At 35.4% G+C, this 24,348-nt stretch overlaps 1 protein-coding gene across 1 annotated transcript in view; it reads right to left on the bottom strand.

Annotated features, from left to right (window-relative positions):
- Positions 1-24,348, bottom strand: part of LOC132550164 (synaptotagmin-7-like) — a 65,410-nt gene that overhangs the window by 14,311 nt on the left and 26,751 nt on the right. The window contains exons 3-5 of the mRNA XM_060214181.1: positions 15,760-16,135; positions 9,467-9,636; positions 7,309-7,423 (exon numbers count right to left, since the gene is read on the bottom strand). Coding sequence (XP_060070164.1) covers positions 7,309-7,423; positions 9,467-9,636; positions 15,760-16,135 — 661 coding nt within the window. The remainder of the gene's footprint in view (positions 1-7,308; positions 7,424-9,466; positions 9,637-15,759; positions 16,136-24,348) is intronic.

The raw sequence follows: 24,348 nt of genomic DNA, 5'->3' as shown, positions 1-24,348 counted from the left end.
TAGGCATGGCTATCACATACCACACACATTTCCTGTGAAACATAACCAAGAGACAAACATAATTACCTCATCTACCTATTATTGTGTATTCAGATGTTAAGTCTACTTACAGGTGGTCACAGGTAGAAGCCTGTGGAAGAGATTTTGATATACCCCCCGGTACACAGCATGTACTATTTTGGTTCAGGCTCTAGATTTTATATATGATAGCTGAACTCATATTCTTTTATGATGGAAGAATGAAAAGATATCCTACTTCTTGCTGGGGCTCCAATCAGTAACTTCTCACTGTTAAGAGGAGATGCCCTGTCACTAGCTAACCGAAAATTCTTCTAACTTGACCTGTAATATCCGGTTCTTTACCATCGTCTATCATAACGGCAGCAATCCCTTAACAAACTCTTGTCATCTACATCATGAAATAACTTAAAGAGAAATTCCTACTTGCTGGAACTAGTAAGGCTACCAGTCATCTCCAACCCTACACTAAACCTGTAACAGTAGTGACCTCTTGTTCTATGGGAGGTAGGGGGATGCCCTACCCCTGCTGGCTACAGTTCCCACATGTTCAGACTAGCAAGGTAACCAACTATACTCTCACATGACTTCTATACTAAATGATATCCCTGTTGGTTACTATTTTCAAGACGGTTTCTACTTCGCTAATGCCGCCATTTATGTGAGATTTTGATAAGAAGAAGATTTTCCCATCTTATCATTTAGACATGAATCCTGCTAGAGATAGCATGTGAAAACTCTGATAAACGTCCACAAAAAATCAAAGCCAGTGATTAGATCTCCATAACCAAATCTAGTGCTATCGCAATGTAGCATTATACATTGGAGACTGCCATAAAAATGTATTAACCTAAGGTACGTACACAGGTGTCCATGTTGATATAAGAGGTCTTTAAAGGTGAACACTGAACATTACAGACAAACCACTGAACTGTGTTTCTGAGTGGGAAGAAGATAACAGATCAAAGAGAACGTTTAATGGAGACATAATCATGAAGAGGAAATCAACTTAAAAAAAATTCCGACCATTTTCTGTTGGGTAGATAATGTAACAATTGGACTTCTAGTGCACATATGTTTCCTGATTATTTCTATTTCATTCTGACCGTAAGCATTGACAGATTTTTGTGTGGAAGCGACAAGTGTACTATTATCTGTGATGAGGTCCTTGTTAAGGCACCCTTAGAATTTCTCATCTTATTCATTCCTGCTATCTTCTCAAATATTCGTACTTTAAATTGCTACAATTTTTTAATGTGAGTGTTCCTAGATGAGGAGTTCCTAATGCAACACTTATTACATCAATCTTGATTTGATTTATGGCTATCAGTAGCCTATACACACACACCATTGCTGGAAGTTCTAGCTCAATACAACTTTCTGTTCTGGTGAAGTAGTGACAGGAAAACTTTTTTTACAGTCACCATGACAGCCATCCTGAATACTGCTTGAGTTTCAAACTGGTGACACTACTTAAGGACCTTCTGTGGTATAAATTACCCAGCTTAAAATTGGCAGTCTTGTCTTCGTATATTTTTTCAATTCAGGAGAGGTAGTGATAACAAGATGTCTGCTGTGGTAGACATTTTTAATCTCCTACCAACAAGCAACCATTTCTTACTCACTGCTCAATGTCCTGTCTCTGAATCATCATCCTTTTCATCAGGGTAGTGATAGAAAGATATCATTTTCAGGCAGACAGAGAGATGGGGGATGACATCCATCAAATAAGCTTTTCTGGTCGACCACTCACTGCAGAGCTAAAAATGGATGTTCTATATTCTCATTTGATGGTACCTTTTACCTTGAGTGCTGACATTTCAAACAGGTTTCGTAAAATCAGTCCAAGTTAAAAAAAAACCAAACAGATGGAAGAAAACTTTAGAAAGACTTTTAGAAGACAAAAATCTCTACAATATATCCTTTGTAGTGATGCCAAGGTCATCTACAGTCAAAGTAGAAAAAAGACTTGCTAAAATCTTCTAACACCACTAAAGTCCAGTAGGTGTAGGAGGAATGAAACTGTTGTCCTTCATTGCAGGAAGGTCGTGGTCATGAAATGCTATACACCAGAATGTGGGGCAATCTCTACTCACAATATATCTTTCGGTGATCATTGAACGGCTCGAGTTTGAAGTTCTGTATAATAGCCCATACAATGTTTCAGAAACACCTGTACATATGTTCCATTCCTGTTTCAAGAAAATGTAAGTTAATATCCATCCACCAGAATTCTGATTCTAAAGCGTTCTTCTTAGACATGCTCAGCAGAAAGGATAATTTCTACATATCTATATTTCACTTATACTGATCACATGACTTCTGAGCCTCTACTCAAAAAGGGTCCTTTCTTGAAACAGAAAAATCCTTTTTCGAAGACGTTTATATTTCCTTTGACAATATACTGACCTCCAATACAACTTGATTGAAGAATTAATTACTACCTACTAATTAATCAGCTTACCAATATAGATATTCCTGTCCCAAAAAAATTACAGGTGTTGTCTGGAAACGAAGGTGTGGCACATTGATGGATAAACAAATAAAATAACAATCATATCTTAGTACTGTTAACAGAAAGCTGTTAGGTCTTTAAAGTTATCCTGAAGTTCAAAGCTTTTTTAGAAACCAGAACGACTTTGCAATCAAGGTCAATAAAGGTTGAAGAGGGAAAGCCATTTTTTTTTCTAAACTACAGGTTTGACAGTAATCTCAATGACAATGAAGGTCACATTATTTACACCCTCACCTACACATTAAGGCCAATCTGAAGAGGAGTGTTTCTGGGAATCATTGGAAAACAGGGTTCTAAATAACACTGAAAAATCAAATAAAACACAACCCATAATTTTGCATGCAAAACAAAATCATTTTAAAACCAAAATCAAAACAAGTACCTGAACTGCATTTCTTGTTTCTGAAAAATCCTATGAAATGTCAGAAAACATTAAAATAAAACAAAATCAATATAAAGGATTGTATGTATATATTGGTTAAGGAGCAATAGGGAAAACAAAGGATATGTACAGTTGTTTCACAACATTTTTTCCCTTTATTTTATAAAAAAAAAGATGAGTTTGATAAAAACTGGTGTTCCATAGCTGCCTTTCAAGCTAGCAATATTTTGAAATGTTTTCTTGCTACCTTGTGTTAGTTCTAACAACTGCTAGTTTTTATCAATACAACTTAACTTATTTGCTGACTAAAATTGTAATATTACATGTCAAGCACGCTAAAGCATCCTTTTATTCTATAAAGCCATATTAAATAATTCTGGCATGTCAGAAGTATGTCACAGGATTTTTGAAGGAATTTTGCCTGGATGAACCTCCAAGATCGACTGTACTGTAACACTACCAATGATCTGAGTCAAAACTAATACAAACTAGGGTTTGATATATGATAATTAACATCTTTTCTCTTTATTTCCATCATTAAAGCATATATACACTGTAAAATGATGCATATTTCAAATTCCCTCGCCTCAAACTATCAGTTGTAAGCCAATAGGAAATGCCTGTAGGAAATAACTAGGGCCAACAACATGAAAAAAGTCATGGAATTGACATGTGACTAAAAATCAGATAAGACTTTGATTTGAATCTAAGTCAAAAGGCAGATATTAATGCAAAGCCTTAGTAACACATTAGGACTCAGGAAAATACTATGACATAGAAAGGATGTAGTGTAGTTGATAAAGGTGACTGTGATAAGTGATGTTTAGGTAAGCTTTGCTCCAACCGTCTCAATATAACAAATTACAGAAATAAGTGATATTTTGATACAGAGCTGTGTACAAATATCCCTATGATACTTACTGGACAAGCAAAGACAGCTATAGGTACAACAGTTAATTAATTTGAAGTTACATAGATTAGGCAGAAGAGTGATTGTTGATGGGGCTTTTGATCTGTGTATTTTTTATGTAACAATGTAAATAGAATCAGACTTGTGTACCTAATCCACTCGCTAGTCTGTCTACTGCCCCTCTGGGTTATGGTGAATAATCACAAAAGTTGCAGGATGTTTTATCATTACCCAATGCTGTCTGTGTCAACAGTTTTTTCACCATTTTTTTTTATTATAACTATTTTGTCACAGATCTGGGGCGTCCTTTGAAAATTCATGAACCATATGTCAGTTCTATTTTCTTTCTCATAAACTTCAATATGAGAGGTTTTCATAAGTCAGCAAAATTTTGACCCTATTTATTTCCAAATCTACTGGGTAAAAGTAAAATATCACAAACAACTCAATAAGAAACTAACATGCACTACTGTAATGAACAACAGGCTCCTCTGCCTTATTTACTATGAGGGCAAGTTTGGTCACTAACTATTTACTTTTGATGACTGCTAATTTATCATATGTGGTCTATACATACTGATACACATCACTGCCTTAGCTATGTAGATGGTGTCAGCATGGTTGATTTGGTCCAACCAAAGAAAATCAGTGGTTAAACAACATGGCTTCCAGTTTCACTACACATTGCAATAAGTTACCAAAGATATTTCAATCTTTATGTAGTATGAAAGATTAATGTCAACATTGTTGGTGATCAAATTTCCTACATATTTATTAGTTTTTGTGCACCTTCATTATTATGTAAAGTACTATCAGCATCTGTCAGACTTGTTACTAATGCTCCTTCATAATTATTTATAGTATTGTAAGCATCAGTCAGATGTTTGTTACTAATGCTTTTTCATTACTATTTATAGTATTGTCAGCATCAGTCAGATGTTTGTTACTAATGCTTCTTCATAACTATTTATAGTATTGTCAGCATCAGTCAGATGTTTGTTACTAATGCTTTTTCATTACTATTTATAGTACTGTCAGCATCAGTAAGACACTTGTTACTAATGCTTCTTCATTACTATTTATAGTACTGTCAGCATCACTCAGGTGTTTGTTAACAATGCTCACTTCAGAACTTAGTACTTAGTACAATATGAACCATATTATAGTGATTAAGCAGACATACATATGTGTATCACAGAATTTCAGACAGTCAAAAAGCTACTGAGGTATTTGTTGTTGTTGGTAAAACATCCCTAGAAAACTTTCTGAGGACAATTACGTCAAATGTTTACATGACGTCTGATTTATAACTTTTAAAAACGTGAAAAAAAATGTCACCACAAGATGTTAACAGAGAAGGTGAAACAGAGTGAGGATCATGCCAAAAATTTGATGTAAGGCAAGTATGAACACCTAAGAACACTGTTGTATTGTTCTTAATTGCACATCAACAAGTGATATTGCATCATCATACAGAATATTCATTTTAGATTTAGATACAAGCGACATACAACTCACTCACTCGGGATGAGTGCCATCATTCTTGGAACCCATACTGCTGATGAGTTGATAAAAGCATGTTTATTGTACAAATCAGATCTACAGAACAAATGTAATTATAACAGTAGATGGCCCTTAGACACTGAGAGTAAATTTGTTCCAAGTTATATACTAAACATACATATTTCAGTGTTAACCTTCTTTTGGTGCTAATAGTGGTTTCTATATGCCGGTTTTACAAAAAAAATGAAGGATCTGTGAATTTATCAATGGGCTGATTTGCTAAAAAATGATTAGGTACTACACTTAGACTGCTCCAGATTAAGTATGTTTATAGTATCTAATTTCAAATCTAACACAATATTTACATTAGAGATGGAAATTTCATAAATTTATCAAAGAAACTTAATTGAAGATATTCTTTTACACTATTATGTTATTCACTTTATTGAAAATTATAATGATGTATTCCTAAGAAAAAACTAACAAATTCTGAGGATATCTACCACACCAATCAGACAAACTGGTTTTTGTGCCAGTATATTTTCTGGACTGTCACATTTATTTTCTATTTTTACAGATTCCTAGACATAAAACCACTAAATGTATCACTAAACATTGGAAAATCTCAAACAGCCATCTAAACTGATGTGTTACAAGGCCCGGTAGACCGTTGATTAACAAACATCGTCACCAGTCTGGAGGACCAGATTTTATATCAGAAATTGATGGCACGTAAGACCGATGGTACGACTGAAAAACTATGGGTCAGTACAACAGAAACAACAACACATATAATCAACAACAAGTGCCTAAATCACACCAACATTATTCCAGGCACACAATAACAATAAAAACTGAATTTATTTATCACATAAACTGTAGGAGTGATACTTCATATCACAAAAGAGATTCCACTCTTTCATATAGCTCAGCAGACTTATACAAGATAGGCAACATCAGCAAATCTGTCAACTGAAGATTTAGCCTAAAGGAAAACTGAAGGCCCTAATGAAGGAACACTAATAAATATAAGGACCATCAGGCAGGAGGTAGGACACCTTTCTCATCACCACCAATGTTGTCTTTATTAAACAGGGAATTACTGTCGCCGTGGTTACATCCTTTTTAATATGGCTGCATGTTTTTTTTTTTACTGTCACGTAAGCACACTCCATGTACTTTGGCTCTTTTTTATTCTGTATTTTTATTCAGACTAAAAATTTAATCATCTCTCAGTTTGAAAAGTTCAATTTCATTTAGTTACTAATGTACCATTCAGCCAGCTGTAGTTCCAAATAACATGCGAACAATTATTCAAAAGTTCTAGGTTGGTAAACATCAAAACACAAACATGCTAGCACATTTGTATGCTTTAGGTTTGAAACACCAATTAACAGAATGTTTATAAAAAACTTACTCTTTAAATTGGCTATTCTACCTTGCTTTTAGACTTTGAATAATCATGAATCCCCGGAAAAAATGTTCTGTCTAATTTTCACTTTTTCTTTCTCAACTACTTGGCTGCCTTCAAAATGTAGTATATCAGTGATACTGAGGCGACCAACAGCAGGCTGGTAACATAGGGATAAAAGGATTTCCCCAAGTTTTCCCTGTAACAATACATTTCAGCCTTGCAACTATATTCAGTGAAAAATTGGAAAGAGGTAAAATTATTACAACTTTCCCAAGGTTTCATCGCTTCCTTAAGTCTGTATAAGATTATGTTTCTAGTTGTTTAGTATATCATTTCTATTGTGCAATTATGTCTGCTATCTGTATTTATCTCCCCCTACAACTTTGCTGAAGTTCATACTTCTATGATACTCATAACTTCTGATAAATAACAAATAGCATTTCCATAATTCAGTCTTCAGCTTGGTCTGATATGTTCAGATATTCATATATATATATACTGGATAACATAGTTTCCTGTATATCAGTAAATCATTTTAATGATGGCGCCTAGATTCCTTAACTTACCTGATGCACCAGTAATGTCTTTGGCTTTGAGGTCCTTTGCTTTCATGACTATCACAGTGAGGCGACCAACAGCAGGCTGGTAACATAGGGATAAAAGGATTTCCCCAAGTTTTCCCTGTAACAATACATTTCAGGCATCAAATTAACAGGCAGCAAATAACCTCAATTTTACTTGCAACTATATTCAGTGAAAAATTGGAAAGAGGTTAAATTATTACAACTTTCCCAAGGTTTCATCGCTTCCTTAAGTCTGTATAAGATTATGTTTCTAGTTGTTTAGTATATCTATTTCTATTGTGCAATTATGTTAGTCATAGAAAACTTTAGAATTAAGAAGAAATCACTTTTGATGTTAAGAGAATGTAATAACATTTATCAGAAAGTGATACCAGTGGTGGAACACTAACGTTTATCATAGAGTGATACCAGTGGTGGAACACTAACGTTTATCAGAGAGTGATACCAGTGGTGGAACACTTACATTTATCATAGAGTGATACCAGTGGTGGAACACTTACATTTATCAGAGAGTGATACCAGTGGTGGAACACTTACATTTATCACAGAGTGATACCAGTGGTGGAACACTAACGTTTATCATAGAGTGATACCAGTGGTGGAACACTAACATTTATCATAGAGTGATACCAGTGGTGGAACACTTACATTTATCAGAGAGTGATACCAGTGGTGGAACACTTACATTTATCATAGAGTGATACCAGTGGTGGAACACTTACATTAATCAGAAAGTGATACCAGTGGTGGAACACTTACATTTATCATAGAGTGATACCAGTGGTGGAACACTTACATTAATCAGAAAGTGATACCAGTGGTGGAACACTTACATTTATCATAGAGTGATACCAATGTATTTGAACAGTGGCCCCAGTAACTATTGTTACAAAATAAATATCTGATAACTACAATCCCTATGTCCTATTTCATCATCAAATTTACATTTCTAAGATTAAACAATAATATAAAGTGCTATTCCTACATAAATTCATTTCAGGGGTCATGAATTTGATCTGAATGCAATATCTCTGTGCTAATGGTTTTAGAAGTAGATGGCACTCAATCCACACTCCATGTTACATTATAGCCAATAGACAAATCAAAATTTACACAGGAAATGTTGTGCATGTTGGAAATACGAATGAAACAGGAAGAGGCTAAAACTAAACGTGACAAGTCTCTCTAAGCACAGGTCTGTCTAAAGTGGATAGTGTTGTTGGTGTAAACACATGACAAAGCAATCTTTATTTGATTGGACACTTGAAAGAAGTCCAAATGTTTCAGAAGATAACATATGTTAACAACTGCTGTGTTATCCTGTATGTTTTACATGTCTGGACTGCACTTTTAGAAAATCATTTGTATTATACTTCCCTGATTAGCCCTTATCATACCTCCCTTTCTTACACATAAACCTTAACTTGACACTCTTTTTGTTTTATCTAAGCTTGCTTTGTCCATAAGTAACTTCTGATTTCTTCCAAGAAATTTAAATGCCTAGACATAACCCCTCTTGTCACATTTCTGACTTACCTTCCTTGTCATGACCATAACTTTAATTTCCTTTACATCAGAAAAGTTATCTATTAGTGTGCCATTCTCCTGAATTGACCACCAAGTAATATATCTCTAACAATTATGAAACATCCACCCTGACACATCCCTAACTTACCCTCTTTGTCTAAAATCCCACCCTTATGTCATGTCCCTGACTTGCCTTGCCTGTTATATCACTGATTTATCTCCCTTGTTGTGACCTTGTTATGTACTTCGTTTGCCATGCTTCTGATTCATAGCTGTTTCCATTTCCCTTTTTATGCCCCTAACTAACTCCCTTGTCATGTCTCTGAATTCAACTTCCTTTATTGTATTCTTATGTCCCTGATTCACCTATTCTGCCACATCAGAGACTTATCTCCCTTGTCGTAGCAAAGTTTTATCCCTGACCCACATCCCCTGCCTTATCTCTGAATAACCTCCCTTTTTGTGCCAAAGTTATTTCCCTGACCCACATCCCCTGCCCACATCTCCTGCCACTTCCTTCACTAACTTCTCTTGTCATGGCCAAGTTATGACTTTTGACTCACATTTCCAGCCATGTCCCTGACTTACCTCCCTTGTTATGCCCATCACTTACCCTGCTGTCTTTACAAGGCTGTAGAAACCTCCACATCATGGGTGACTGAGAGAGGTCGACTTCGTTCAGAGGGAGGTATGTCTCTCCAATAGGGTCGTCTCTACTAAAGCGGTCATAATCTATCACTTGTAGGTATAAAGTCTTTTCTAGAAGTTTGTTGTGAGGCCACCCTGGGAAAAGAACAATAGTAACAGACCAATCAAATTTAAGGCAAGGACCCTTATTTACTACAGCAAAAACAGGGGAAAAGACATCATATATTTAAAGTTGAAGAATTACAAACTAACTGCAATTTTAACATATTGTGAATTTTTTGCAAGACATAACAGCTTATGTAAAATTCACTCAGCCAAACAATTATTGATTATATGCTTTTCATGAGGACCAAACATAACAATAACCAAAGAATTTTCTAGATTATTCTACAAACTTGAGATAAATTATTAAAAACCACAGAGATAAAGTTAGAGCATATTATACAGCTGTGAGTCACAATATGATTTTTAAACTGTTCTTTAAAGTGTGTTTTTCACAAATGAAAACATCAGCATAAGAATCCAACTATCAAAATAGTAATCATGTGTTTTAAATGCTGACATGTCTTTCTTATTAGAGCATCTCTTTTATCTACCCTTTTCATTTTTTTCGTTAGAAGAAGAATTTCCTTGACAACACTGTGATAAAGATAGCCAAACAGTATTCCACTGGTTAAACTTGAATTAAATTTTCTATAATGACAATGTTATGAAGTGGTGATTTTAAGATAGAAAGCTTAAACTTATCATGTTGTTTTCCTGTTATGTCATTATGTGTAACTCTTATGTGTAACTCTTAAACTAACCATATGATAAACAGTATATCAAACTCTTTTCCATCGCATTAAAAAAACAATGCAACTTCACCAACAAAGGGTTGACTATATTAGCCCTACTTCTCTTCAAATTGAAAATTTTGTAGCCATAATGACAAGTGGTACTTCTCAGAAGATGATGTTGTCCCTCCCCCACAATCCACTGAGCTTAAATTGTATCTATATGTAGCTAATCTAAAGATCAACTAACAATTGTACCCTTAAGCAAGCCATATTGATCTTAAGAATAATGAGCTTAAAAGTAAATCCATAATAGATAGGGGTTCAACCTTTTAGTCAGATAAAGTATATTCTGTTCAATAGTTTTGCTTCTTTTTTAAGATTAATTCATTTACACATTTAGCAGAAGAAAATAGGTATTTTGAGTCCAAATCAATGTAAGGATCAACATAGATCCATATAGATTGACTTATTTAGATATTCAGGATTGTTATGGCTCAGGGTTGGACACAACTGTTTAGGGTTGTCATGGGTTAGGAATGAAAAAACCTGTTTCCTGTTTTCATGATTCAGGAATGGACAAAGTTGTTTTGGGTTGCCATGGCTCATGGATGGACAAAACTGTTTTGGGATGCCATAGCTCATGGATGGACAAAGTTGTTTTGGGTTGCCATGGCTCATGGATGGACAAAACTGTTTTGGGATGCCATAGCTCATGGATGGACAAAGTTGTTTTGGGTTGCCATAGCTCATGGATGCACAAAGTTGTTTTGGTTACCATGGTTTGGGGATGGTCAAAACTGTTTTGGGGTTGTTGCCATGAATCAAGGATGGACAAAGCTATACTAAGTTGCCAAAGCTCAGGGATAGACAAAACTGTATATGGTTCCTATGGATCAGGGATGGACAAAACTGTACATGGTTCCTATGGATCAGGGATGGACAAAACTGTACATGGTTCCTATGGATCAGGGATGGACAAAACTGTTCTTGGTTCCTATGGATCAGGGATGGACAAAACTGTATATGATTCCTATGGATCAGGGATGGACAAAACTGTACATGGTTCCTATGGATCAGGGATGGACAAAACTGTACATGGTTCCTATGGATCAGGGATGGACAAAACTGTACATGGTTCCTATGGATCAGGGATGGACAAAACTGTACATGGTTCCTATGGATCAGGGATAGACAAATCTTTAGAGGATTGTCATGACTCTGGGAAACACAAATATGTTTTGGGTTTCATGGCTCAAGGATGGTCAAAGTAGTACTGGGTTGTCATGGCTCAGGGACGGGCATAGCTGTATTGGGTTGTTGTTGCTCAAGGATGGAAAAAATGTTATGGCTGTCAGGGATGGATTAACTGTCTAGGGATGTCTTATCTCAGGGGTGCACAAAAATGCTTTGGGTTGTAATGGCTCAGGGATTCACAAAACTGTTTTGAGTCATCATAGCTCAGGAATGGACAAAATTATTTTGGTCTGTCATGACTTAGGGATGGACTAAACTGAATTTCAATATTTGAATAAAACACACTCTCCCTTTTTCTCATGTTTCATCTGCTTGTCAAGAAAACAGCAGATGTGAGCATATCAATTTGTTACATAACACTTCACTCTCAAATTGTATTCATTTTGAAAAAGGAACACAATTACGAAACACTACAGCACATCAACTCCGATGGCGATTAATTAAACCAACCCAAAACAAGCATTATGCTGCAGCCTTACTCTAAACATCACACCAAAGATGTCATTAATTGATCCTAAAGGGGAATAACTCAAGAGGACAATCATCCCAGGGTTTGACCTTCAATCTGTCCCAAGGGTAAACAAACATTGAAAAGCAGTTACAAAGACGGACTTCTACTGGAAAATAGATATTGACCTCAAGTGAACATGTATCACAACGGTTTACAATTGTGAATAAATTTTGGAAAATCTACTCCCACATCCAAGTATCACTATATGATAGAAGAAATGTATTATAAGTAATGAAAGACTGGAGGCTGGACAGTTACTTGTTGCTCAACAAGGTGAACATGACCTGATCTTCAAAAGTCGAAAATACATAACACATACATGACCCATGTACCCAAAGATCTGCTGGTATGCACTTCAACAGGACTGATGTTTCTGTGGTTTTTTCTTGTGCTTGGGGATATAAATTAGATTTTTGGAAATATTTATTTTTAACATCTTCTAACAAATATCACCCTCTCTCTTGATGTGTCTGAATGTTTAATTGACATGTCATATATAGGGCCATAGCAAATCTATTCTACGTTTATTCTGAAGGCATAAAAATATGAATGGTTTTAAATTAAATGCAGGTCTGAAAGAATATAAATATTTGCAGAAATCTGTTAAGGAGAAATATTCTACCATACCGTCTTGTTCAAATTTTAAGGTAATCAACAATGGCCGATATATTTGAAATCCTGCAGCTCACAATGTAACAAAATCAAGTGTAGAAAATTGTACAAAGAGCAATAGTGAAGAGATTTTATTACTTTAAATATTGATGTATTTCTGATAAAAAATTTGACTAATTTTCAATATAATAGATATGTTAATAAAACCTAGAGATGTAGGAGTAAAGTCAGCACTTTGATTAAAGTTTTGTACGTCCATGATTGGTCCATAAGGAAGCCCAGGTGAGAAGATACATTAATTATTTCCAGGTTGTTGGTAACTACGCTGTGTCTCCTAAAACAAGTGTAATGACCCTTTCACTAACAAATGCCATTAGCTTTTCACAGGCTGATAACATTAAAGGTTATCGACAAAGCACCGGGATACCTGAAATAACCTCCTGTGTTACATCACACAGTGACGGTCATTGACCTCCAGAAAGACGGACACAATAAAAAACAATGATTATCATGTAATCATTACATTGACCGCTTGGAGTGCATGCTGTGGTCATTTTGTAGCTGTATACATAACAAATCACTCAAATTCTAAAGTGATTGGGGGGAACCCTGGGGACCAGCTCAGCACCAGGTCAAGGGTCTGTTATAGATTCCAATAGAACATTGAGACTGTTGAAAGCTAGACAAATACACTCTCACATGACAAGTTCAGCATTTAGAGTGACCCTGAAGTGACCTCAGAGTGGACATTAAGTGGCCATTTGTTGGATGCTAGACAGGCTTTTCCCTGTGTAATAACTCCAAAGTTTGGATCAATGCTATCATCACTAATTTGTTAATATCAGCACATATTGAAATCCCACATTATATAATACATAATTAATGTTATGTGTGTATAGAACATACAGCGAGACGTGGGAGACGCATCCCATTCACTTTCCCATGATGTCAGAAAAATGTCTGACACTTTGATTGGTAAGTGATTTATCTTCTTTGTCTCCACTAGTGTAACATAAGTTACTGACCACATCATTCACACAGCATCTGACTACCTATTCTGGCTAAATAAGGTAAACAAGACCAATTGTCTGAGATGAATCATTAGTAATTTCTACATAAAGTAACGCTGCTGACCACAAACAGAACAACAATTCTGCTACCATCAGCAAAAAACACTGATATCCAATTCAAATTATTGACATCTTCGACCTTAGGAATGATTGACCCCCAAAAGAAACTGATACATGGAACAGACGTATAATCTAACAATCAGGAAGGATGTCCTCCAGAAATATCAGACCATTGTTTGGTAACTATTATTTGAAGTCATAAGGACTGTCTCATTTACTACAGAAATATTAATAGTAAGCCATGTTGACATTCTACAAAAGCAATGGGGATACAGTAAATATTCCCTGGTTTATATCACTGTTGTGGAAAAAAAGCATAGAAGTATACACATTTTGTACACACAGACTGCACAGACACACAAGTGAATAGCACCTTCCAAAATAGAGTCAATTAACTATATCATACAATTTTATCCTCCTCCTCAGACTCAACTATGATGCTATATTAAGCTTAAATTGTTGAAATCTAGGAGGTGACTGAAGAAAATCCAATTAAATATAAAATAAATGTCAGAGACATGCAACCATGTCAAAATTAACTTACAGTCATACCCTGTTAACTTGAACTCAGGGAGACCATTGAGAACTTTTGAGATAATGAAGTATTTGCTTTAGGTAAGTTGGAATGTTTTGTGTAAAGTTAGGCAGAGATGTTGATGATGTTGTTTCCTTCATAAAGCAGATACCTGACCTTTGACTTTGATTTTGTCCAATGAATACCTTTACATAAACCATGATATAACCTATAACCTTTTTGACCAATGACATTTAAGAGTTCAATGGTACTAAATACCACATATACTTGTATAAATATGGCCACATTTCCTCAATCACTGAACTTAATTTACATTCCACAACTAATAAGCCCTTCAACTAGATGGCAAAGGTTGGATGAAGTCACTAATGCCCAGGCTTCCACTTGCTGTTCTTTTTTTTATCCTATCCGACTCTATCTTACATCCATCAAGGCCAACAAGAGTTATCAAAATATGTTTACAGCATTTTTAATATTTGTACACGAAATTTATCATAGCTTCATATCTAAATATTACCTTTCAGTCTTTTCTTGGCAAATGGTATTTTAAACCTAAATGTTACAATGTATGCAGAAGTTCTTCATTAATGCTCTGCTCTCTTTTTACAAGAATACAAAGAGCAATAATGATGCTAATATTAATTTTGTGTAAATAACATGTATAGGTGTTTCAAAATGACAAAACTATACTACTATCTTATTATTGTTTTGTGGTTAACATTTTGTAATTCATTCTAGTAAGGCCTTCTCCTCTTATTCCTTGTAGGTGAAATCATCATACTAGCATACCTCATTAGCTGTTTAAAGGAATACACAGCTGTGACACTGCTGACAACAAAACCTTTATCAGACAATGCCTAAAGTAAAGAATTTCATTCTTTGATGTAGAACATGCTGAAGTATTGCCTACAAAACATCTATTTGTTTGCTATTTTTGGTAAATCTGTGCAGGGGCATTGTTATAAAGTAGTAGTTCTGTAGTGAGGCTTTATCTTGATAATATTGTGCTGGGATGTCACCTTAGTTACACTGCCCTGGGATGTCACCTTAGTTACACTGCCCTGGGGCGTTACCTAAGTTATACTGTCCTGGGATGTCACCTTAGTTACACTGCCCTGGGAAGTTACCTAAGTTACACTGTCCTGGGATGTCACCTTAGTTACACTGCCCTGGGACATTACCTAAGTTATACTGTCCTGGGATGTTACCTTAGTTACACTGAACTGGGATGTTACCTTGGTTACTCTGCCATGGGATGTTACCTTTGCTACTTGATTTGGGGGTGGGATTGTACAAATTCAGTATCAATGAGAACCATCATTTATCACCAATCAGCATTTTACCGTGGGTCTCTTAAAGTGTAAAAGTAATACAAAATACACAAAGTAAAATGTCACACAAGAAAATAGTGTCTTTTCATACTAAAGAGTTCCTTACCTTCAAAAAGAAAACATTCATTCCATCTAGGGTTTAAATTCCTCTTTTTGACTTTTGTGACAAGTTTATGTTTTTTATCTGGTAATAGTAAAATTTTGACATAAGGATCACTTGTTCCGGTAAAGTCCTTAGCAGGAAGCCCAACTCCCTGAAAAACTTTTAAGTTCAACGTTAGTGTTTGGAAATCATAACTTAGAGCCACTTGTATCCGTCCTAATTTACAGTCAACACCCTCCGCTGGGTCAATAACTTGAGGTCCAGGGTCCTCTTCAGCATCATCCATTAACATGTTGGCAATGTTGCGCATCCCCTTCCACACACTATTGTTTTCATCGTCAGCACTTTGTGATCGCTGTGAGTCTGAATGACTTAGCATCTGAAACATATGGAAACATCATATGAAGGAATGTTTTCTAACATTAAAAGTCATTCTATTATACAGCTTCAACATATTAAATGCTTGTTTCAATTTTCTGCTGTTGTACAGATATGTGGAAGATAACAGACAGTATGTAAATGATATCATGAGGTTTAGCAAAGCATTGTCAAAAATATCAGTTGAGCGAAATGTCTGTAAGACATGACTGCCCCAAGCCCCAAGCATATATAAGTATCATTATTTGACAACATTCTATAAATAGTGATGGTAAGCTTGACCTTAGCTATAAATATACAAACTCATAGGAGATATTGTCATTGCTACATAAAGTCTGATCGAATTCTTTAACAAATGAATGTATCATGTTAATCCATGAAATAATCATCACCATGATGATGGCACAACAGCATTATTATCAAAGTCTTGTTTAACACTGTCCTCCTCCTCACTACCACTTCACACAAAAAACAAACCCAATGAAAACTTCAATTTCCTACACATTTTCTAATTCTTTCCTTTCCAAGTAGTTCCCGTAATCAAAATTTCAATTTTCCGCCACCAAGACACTAACGTCTTATTCATCCGCTGTAACAATTTTAAGATTCCTTATAAGGTTTGGTAAAAATAATGTCTTCTCAACATCAATCAACAGCATATTATTTCCAGTTGTCAATGAAATAATCAACTCTGATATTTTGAAGGCATCTTTATATGTCTTCCTCATTTTCCTAAGTGTACCTCGTTATTATTATATCATTATAATTACTTTTTTACTAAAAACGTCAGTGGAGAACAACATGAAACCACTTCTGTATTGCTTATTAATCAATTCCATTTTCCTTCGTAGAAACTGTAACAATTATTTCTCCAATGGAACAATTTTAAGAAATGCTATAAGTTACAATTTACAAGTGACCTTTGTGTACTTAAACCGTATATTACCTTATTTGGCAATCATTAGCCAATGCCTGGTAATAAGCCCACCCATATTGCTATTCTAGAATTACCAACAAATGCTATTTCATTGTTCTAAAATAAGTTTAATTCTCTTTGACCTTAATTTTCTCTGTTATGGACAAGGGATATTACAGTATAGATACAGTAAGATAACTAAATTCATATCAATGCAAGGTTACATGAATCTCATTATTCAGTTGAATAGTTACCATGCATACTAGATATCTAAATGACTTCAAATTAAACATTTGACACTCAACATGGACACCAGCATGAACTTCACCTGCAAATTCACCGACCTTTAAAATATTGAATATATAGTCTTTGTAGTCAAATTATTAATACGAGCGAGTAACTTATGGCCTTTTGCTCCACCGAATTGAAAATAATGATCAAAGGGTTGATAAGTCCTTACTGTGATGTAAGCAGGGATTAAATGGAGGTGCGTGGGACAGAGAAGAGACACAAACATACCTCAGTGTCGTGAGTTTAGGGTATTAAGTTGTTCTCTGGAGAGAATATATGAGCATTACAACTTCTCCCATGTTAGTGTGGGAGGAACGAGGCAATTAAATAATCAACATCAATTAGTATGTCACTTTTAAATCCTAGAAAATTAAGAATGATTTACCACAGAAATGCCAGGACAACAAATCAAACAGTAGGTAACTTGGTGGAATCAGTGACATTTAAGAAATTATCTATGGGTGCTTGCCTCAAAGTTGGTTCCAGCAGAAGGCTAATTAAGATTAAGGTAAAGGACACAATGACATTTGAGTAAGTATGAAGGTGGTGACATATTGAGCTCTCTTACAGATGAAAGAAATGCCTGAAGTTGTGGGCTTGCTCGTTTTAAAGATTAAGAAATATCACACGAAAAAAAGGGAGAAGACCTGTATGACACAATGAGCCGTTAACAAGGCATGAAGGAAAAGAAGATGAACTAAGAATTAAATGGCTTGCTGAGTGCTCTCAAAGTATTCAGCCATTCTATGTGGGGGAAGGTATCATAGGAAAGCTGTATATTTAGGAACAATAAAGAGTTTTTCATTTAGGTGTCAGCTATGGATCTGTTTCCAATTCTAGGCATGAATGTCACACCAATAAATAAGAGTGACCCTGGGAGTATAACATAGCCACACTATTGACCTTTGTATACTGTCTACTACACCATTCAGTATTATATATCCTTGTTCTAATGGGGATTTCAAAAGTACAATCACCAATGGATTACCAATCATCCTCAGATTAAATTTCCACTGATATTCTTTTACAAATAGTGCAGTGTATTCCCGAAATGGCTGAGCAATCAATTGCTGATCGCAGTCTGGCTCCCTGATGAACGATACTGCCAGAACAGACAAATGACAGTGCAGTTCCCATTTCACATTGGAGCTTGGAGACAATATCTCATTGTTTTGTATATGCCAGGCTTATTGTGTAAATACTGATGAAGATACAAAAATATGATTAAAAAGCCACTTCTAGAAGCTTTTATCTGCCATTCTCCGTTCTCTTGAATTTCCCATCTCTGTACTTTATACGACCTATCACAATACTGTGTTTATATTATCTAGTGAAGATACACATTACCACTGGGCATTTATATAATGTATATATGTCAAATACATCTTCATTAGAAGTCTTGAACCTGTCATTAAAAATTCTATCTAAAGAGATTAAAATGGACAACTAATACATATGAGACATCCTATTTCAATTAAGACGCATATCTAGTTTATCTACAGGCAACCGCATATATCCTACAGTATTAGTCTTGAGGGCAAACAAATTACTGAATTATATACAAAAATAATCGAGTGACTTTATATTTATCAGGGGACGTGGATTTATTGCCAGATATATACAGGTATCTTTACTTGTCTAATAATGTTGAACCCATTTAATGTAACATCTGTTAATGTCACTTTCTGGTTAATATCATGTTTTCTTGAAACACCAATTTTTCCCTCTATATTCTATGTAATCCAACATCTAATAATGTGGACAACCCTTAATATCACTTCATTTTGCCGACAATCATCATTAGAGTATTAGATATTTCGAAGAATAAACAAAGGAAAATCACAGTTCTTATGGGTAAAACAAAAAAAAATTCCAAAAAAATATTCCCAAAAAATGTTCTAGTTTTCAAACAATTTTTGTTAGAAACAAGTCAGTTTGGCACATCTGAAGATTAACTTCGGGATTTATACATCTCGGAAAATGTGTCAACTGTTGATCTCAAATTCTGCTTATTATCACATTTTCCCATGACAAATAGAACATGATATTAAGTGGGCTTCACTGTACCACCAACATCTTTTGTGAACTTACATTTGTAATTTCTGAACAAACTGGATACCTAATTTCAAATTATAAACCTTCTTTTCAAACTTTTAAAATATATACTTTCTTAACTTTAATTTTGATATTATTCACAGCATACTTCAGCAACTGTATTGGCTTTGTGTCTCATCCAACTTAATCTTAGAAAATACAGGTTTCATTGATCCTCATAAAATTCTCTCCAACATTGTTGATCACCTGTTTTTATCATTTGATTGTGTTTTAATGGTGGTTCTAGGCCTACAAGTCCCATTCATATGACAGCGCCATGTAAATCAATGATGGAGCTCTGGATGTGGTCTCGTGATGCCACAGCATTGGTAGTAATAGGATGATCATGTTCTGTCATTCATACTCGTGTCAAATATAGTAAAAATGACACATTCATGACAGTGATCGTTACCATGATTTTTACTTCAAATACCAAACCTCTCTGCAGTTTGTATTTTAGTAGCTGCTACTTGTTTAAAAGTGATTTTCATATCACAGCAATCTCCAACCTTCCACCTAACACTTGAGATTGCCTAGACCCTGTAATGCTTGATTACCAATAACATACCACTTGAAATATGATAATAAATGAGTTTTCATTTAATAGTCGATAAACCAAGTCTTAGGAGTCTTTATTTTTATCACTAACCTTGGCAACCGAAAATCAAAACTTCAAAAAAAAAGGAGAGTTTCACAAAATTTCATAAGCTGAGATATTTATTTTCACTTTATCAAAAAAAAATTACATTTCAACGGACTTTAAAATAAAAATGTGGAAGTAAAAATCAACACAGAACTGCCATTTTGTTGTGGCATTTTCAAATCACGATGTAACATCATTGTCCATATTACCATATCCCAATCGCTGCCTGACTGGGCAGCCAAAGAATAAACACTCAAAGGTATAACTACACTAGTATCATATACACAAAAATATAACATGGGCAAATCCACTGTGTAACAGAAAGATTATGTTATTAAAATAAATCATGTTTGAAGTGATTTTACTGTGAAACATATGGAAATACATGTTCTGAATTATTTTCTCTTACACGGTTTCCTGTATTTCTGACAACAAACAAAACAATGACTCTCTTTGCAGTTTCACTAAAATTCATTTCTATAAAATTCAATAAAATACATTTTACTTTCCCTATTTTCTTTTATAAGATTATTTTTCCTTCCTCTGAGAAGTCAATGGTCACACTCAATGTTAGCGAAATATTGACTTGTCAGGCAGTGCTACTTGGACTCTAGTTTTAGGAGCATGCAAAATCTTTAATATACCTATACTAAGGACTTGTTCAAATTGTAGAACATGGGTTCATGACCTGACCCCCTACAAATAGTCCCACAAAATTTTATATCCTTGTATCTGATGTTTCCTTTATTTTTCCAAATCAAAGTCAGGGTTTTAAACTTGCCAAAAGACAGAAGTATATGGGTGAAAATTTTAACGATGCCATGGTATAGATTTTGGTTTCTATTGAACTCTCAGCAAGTCCTGTGTACTTCTCTGAACTGATAGTCAGCGAGTGTTCAACCCACACGAGAGGAGATTTAAAAACTATACAAGCACATTAATCTCTATGGCGAAGGTTTAACATCCTGTGAGGGTTTGAGATTTTTTTTTTGAGGGAATTGACAGGTAGGAGATTAATTCCATAACATTAATTCTTGATTACCATACAATACTGCAGATCTTAGGTTTATTTACAACATTACGATACTTGATGAGTGTGTAGGTTAACGTCATCACCGTTGCTGCTGTTTCTAGATTATGTAATATCAAGAAGCAATTTGAACTATGCCCGCTTCACATTGACTATTGTTCATGTAAACCCTGTAAATCTTTGCAATCAATGATTCTGTAATATGGTGAGGTTTCATATATGCAAGTTTTCATTAAATCAGTGAATGTTTAAGTGGTTTTTCTGGATTTATATGCATTGGCTCCGAGGAAAGTTGCAGTGTTGTTATCAGTCTCAGGTACTCGTAATCCCCTCGACAGCTGTGTAGTCAGGGATACAACAGGAAAAACGCAGCCATCCGTCAAGTCCCCTGTTGGTGACAAGACCAGATTAAGTACGTAACCAGCCGCTAGTCCCCTGCCAGTTATAATTCCAGATAGAATATATCTTCAATAGCAATTTCCAATCATATCACAATTATTGTAAACCATTAAAGCTAGAATGGTTTTTAATTGATACACAACCTTAATATCGAAAGCCAAACAAATCACAGAGACACTGCAATAGATACTACTAGGCATTGTGTGAACAGCTTCCAGAACTAATGGTCACATCAAGCTTTCAATAGAATGGATAGAAAGTTTGTATTAGGTAATACATGTTTGTATAATGAAACATTGTCTAGTAATAACTGATATGACTGGGAAGTCACAACAGCTTGATTTATTGATGAAAACTAAATCATATAATCTCCCACACATTCATCAGACAGTATATCTCATGGCTTAACCAAATGACATATGAGTATCAGACAATTGAACTTCACAAAAACTGAATTGACCAGCAATCAGCCTGCATAGGTCACTCAAGCTTCAACATCGAACCTCATATGAAGAAAGTTCATCACCACTGAGTCTCACTTGTCACTGTAAACGAAGCACTAGCATTGTACCTGAATACACAATAAGTTCACCAGCGCCAAGCTTCTAATAAGTAACAAGTTCAGAACACCACAAGTTCAGAAGTACTTCACCAGCGCCAAGTCTCTTAAGTCAAGTGTACACAATAAGTTCACCAGCGCCAAGCTTCTGATAAGTAACAAGTTCAGATGTACACAATGTACACAATAAGTTCACCAGTGCCAAGCTTCTGATAAGTAACAAGTTCAGAAGTACACAATAAGTTCACCAGTGCCAAGCCTCTGATAAGTAACAAGTTCAGAAGTACACAATAAGTTCACCAGCGCCAAGCTTCTGATAAGTAACAAGTTCAGAAGTACACAATAAGTTCACCAGTGCCAAGCTTCTGATATATGATTATTGCATGTAGTAGACAGGTATACAGTTTAAACTTGTTTATTTAGATTTAATGTTATCAGATGAAACAGAAAATCCAAGTTTGTGATGTATGTAAATAACACGTTCACAAGCACTGAGCCTTATAATTGTAACAAGCTCACCAGCACTGCAGAACCTACATATGTAACAAGTTCACCAGCGCTGCAGAACCTACATATGTAACAAGTTCACCAGCACTGCAGAACCTACATATGTAACAAGTTCACCAGCACTGCAGGTCCTACATATGTAACAAGTTCACCAGCACTGCAGGTCCTACATATGTAACAAGTTCACCAGCACTGCAGAACCTACATATGTAACAAGTTCACCAGCACTGCAGAACCTACATATGTAACAAGTTCACCAGCACAGCAGAACCTACATATGTAACAAGTTCACCAGCACATCAGAACCTACATATGTGACAAGTTCACCAGCACTGCAGAACCTACATATGTGACAGGTTCACCAGCACTGCAGGTCCTACATATGTGACAGGTTCACCAGCACTGCCGAACCTACATATGTAACAAGTTCACCAGCACAGCAGAACCTACATATGTAACAAGTTCACCAGCACAGCAGAACCTACATATGTGACAAGTTCACCAGCACTGCAGAACCTACATATGTGACAGGTTCACCAGCACTGCAGGTCCTACATATGTGACAGGTTCACCAGCACTGCAGGTCCTACATATGTGACAAGTTCACCAGCACTGCAGGTCCTACATATGTAACAAGTTCACCAGCACTGCAGGTCCTACATATGTAACAAGTTCACCAGCACTGCAGGTCCTACATATGTAACAAGTTCACCAGCACTGCAGGTCCTACATATGTAACAAGTTCACCAGCACTGCAGGTCCTACATATGTAACAAGTTCACCAGCACTGCAGGTCCTACATATGTAACAAGTTCACCAGCACTGCAGGTCCTACATATGTAACAAGTTCACCATCACTGCAGGTCCTACATATGTAACAAGTTCACCAGCACTGCAGGTCCTACATATGTAACAAGTTCACCAGCACTGCAGGTCCTACATATGTAACAAGTTCACCAGCACTGCAGGTCCTACATATGTAACAAGTTCACCAGCACTGCAGGTCCTACATATGTAACAAGTTCACCAGCACTGCAGGTCCTACATATGTGACAAATTAATCATCAGAAAGCTTTTATACATTATGAGATTCGGACACTGAACCTGTCATCTATTTATAATGATCAGATACAAATGAGTATGAGGAAATCCATCAATCGACCACTGGTAATGACTCCTCCAACCTGTTACATATAGCGACCTTCAAATATATCAGCACATCTACACATATCAGATACAAGGTCGCAATGACTTCAGTGTTCAGTAGTGGTACCAGATGGCCACTTCATTTGTTAGTGGTGAAATATGTGGGGGTGTTAAAAATCAAATATCTGTACTTGTTTTTCATAGTATTCAAATAAAAAAACCTAAACCATTTCAACAGGATTTCATTACAACATGAAATCTATCTACTTAATGAAGATTTTGTATTCAATTCAAAATAAGCGAGTCAAAATTTTAAAAATAGTAATACTTTTTATACATGTAAGTAGCAAAAAATAAAAATAAGATGACTTCAAACATTTATTTATGAGTAAAACATAATGATTTTATCAGCATTTGTCTCTCATACATTTTATGGAAATAAAAATTGATATTGCCCTAAACTGAACTGTTGTTAATATCTCTGATTTAACATTGATTGTGAGTCAGCCAGCACTGATCAGATCACTACTGAAATAACGACATCATAAATCAACAAAGGCATTTCTTTGACTTCATCTGTTATTTTAGTAGTTAACTTCTCCTCCATTATACATATATATCAAACTTTT

This window comes from Ylistrum balloti, unplaced genomic scaffold (genome assembly GCF_031769215.1).
Source record: "Ylistrum balloti isolate Yb309-2 unplaced genomic scaffold, AGI_CSIRO_Ybal_v1 Utg370108, whole genome shotgun sequence".
Lineage (NCBI taxonomy): Eukaryota > Metazoa > Mollusca > Bivalvia > Pectinida > Pectinidae > Ylistrum > Ylistrum balloti.
The sequence above is the reverse complement of the archived record's forward strand: the minus strand, read 5'-3'. Positions and strand labels throughout refer to the sequence as shown.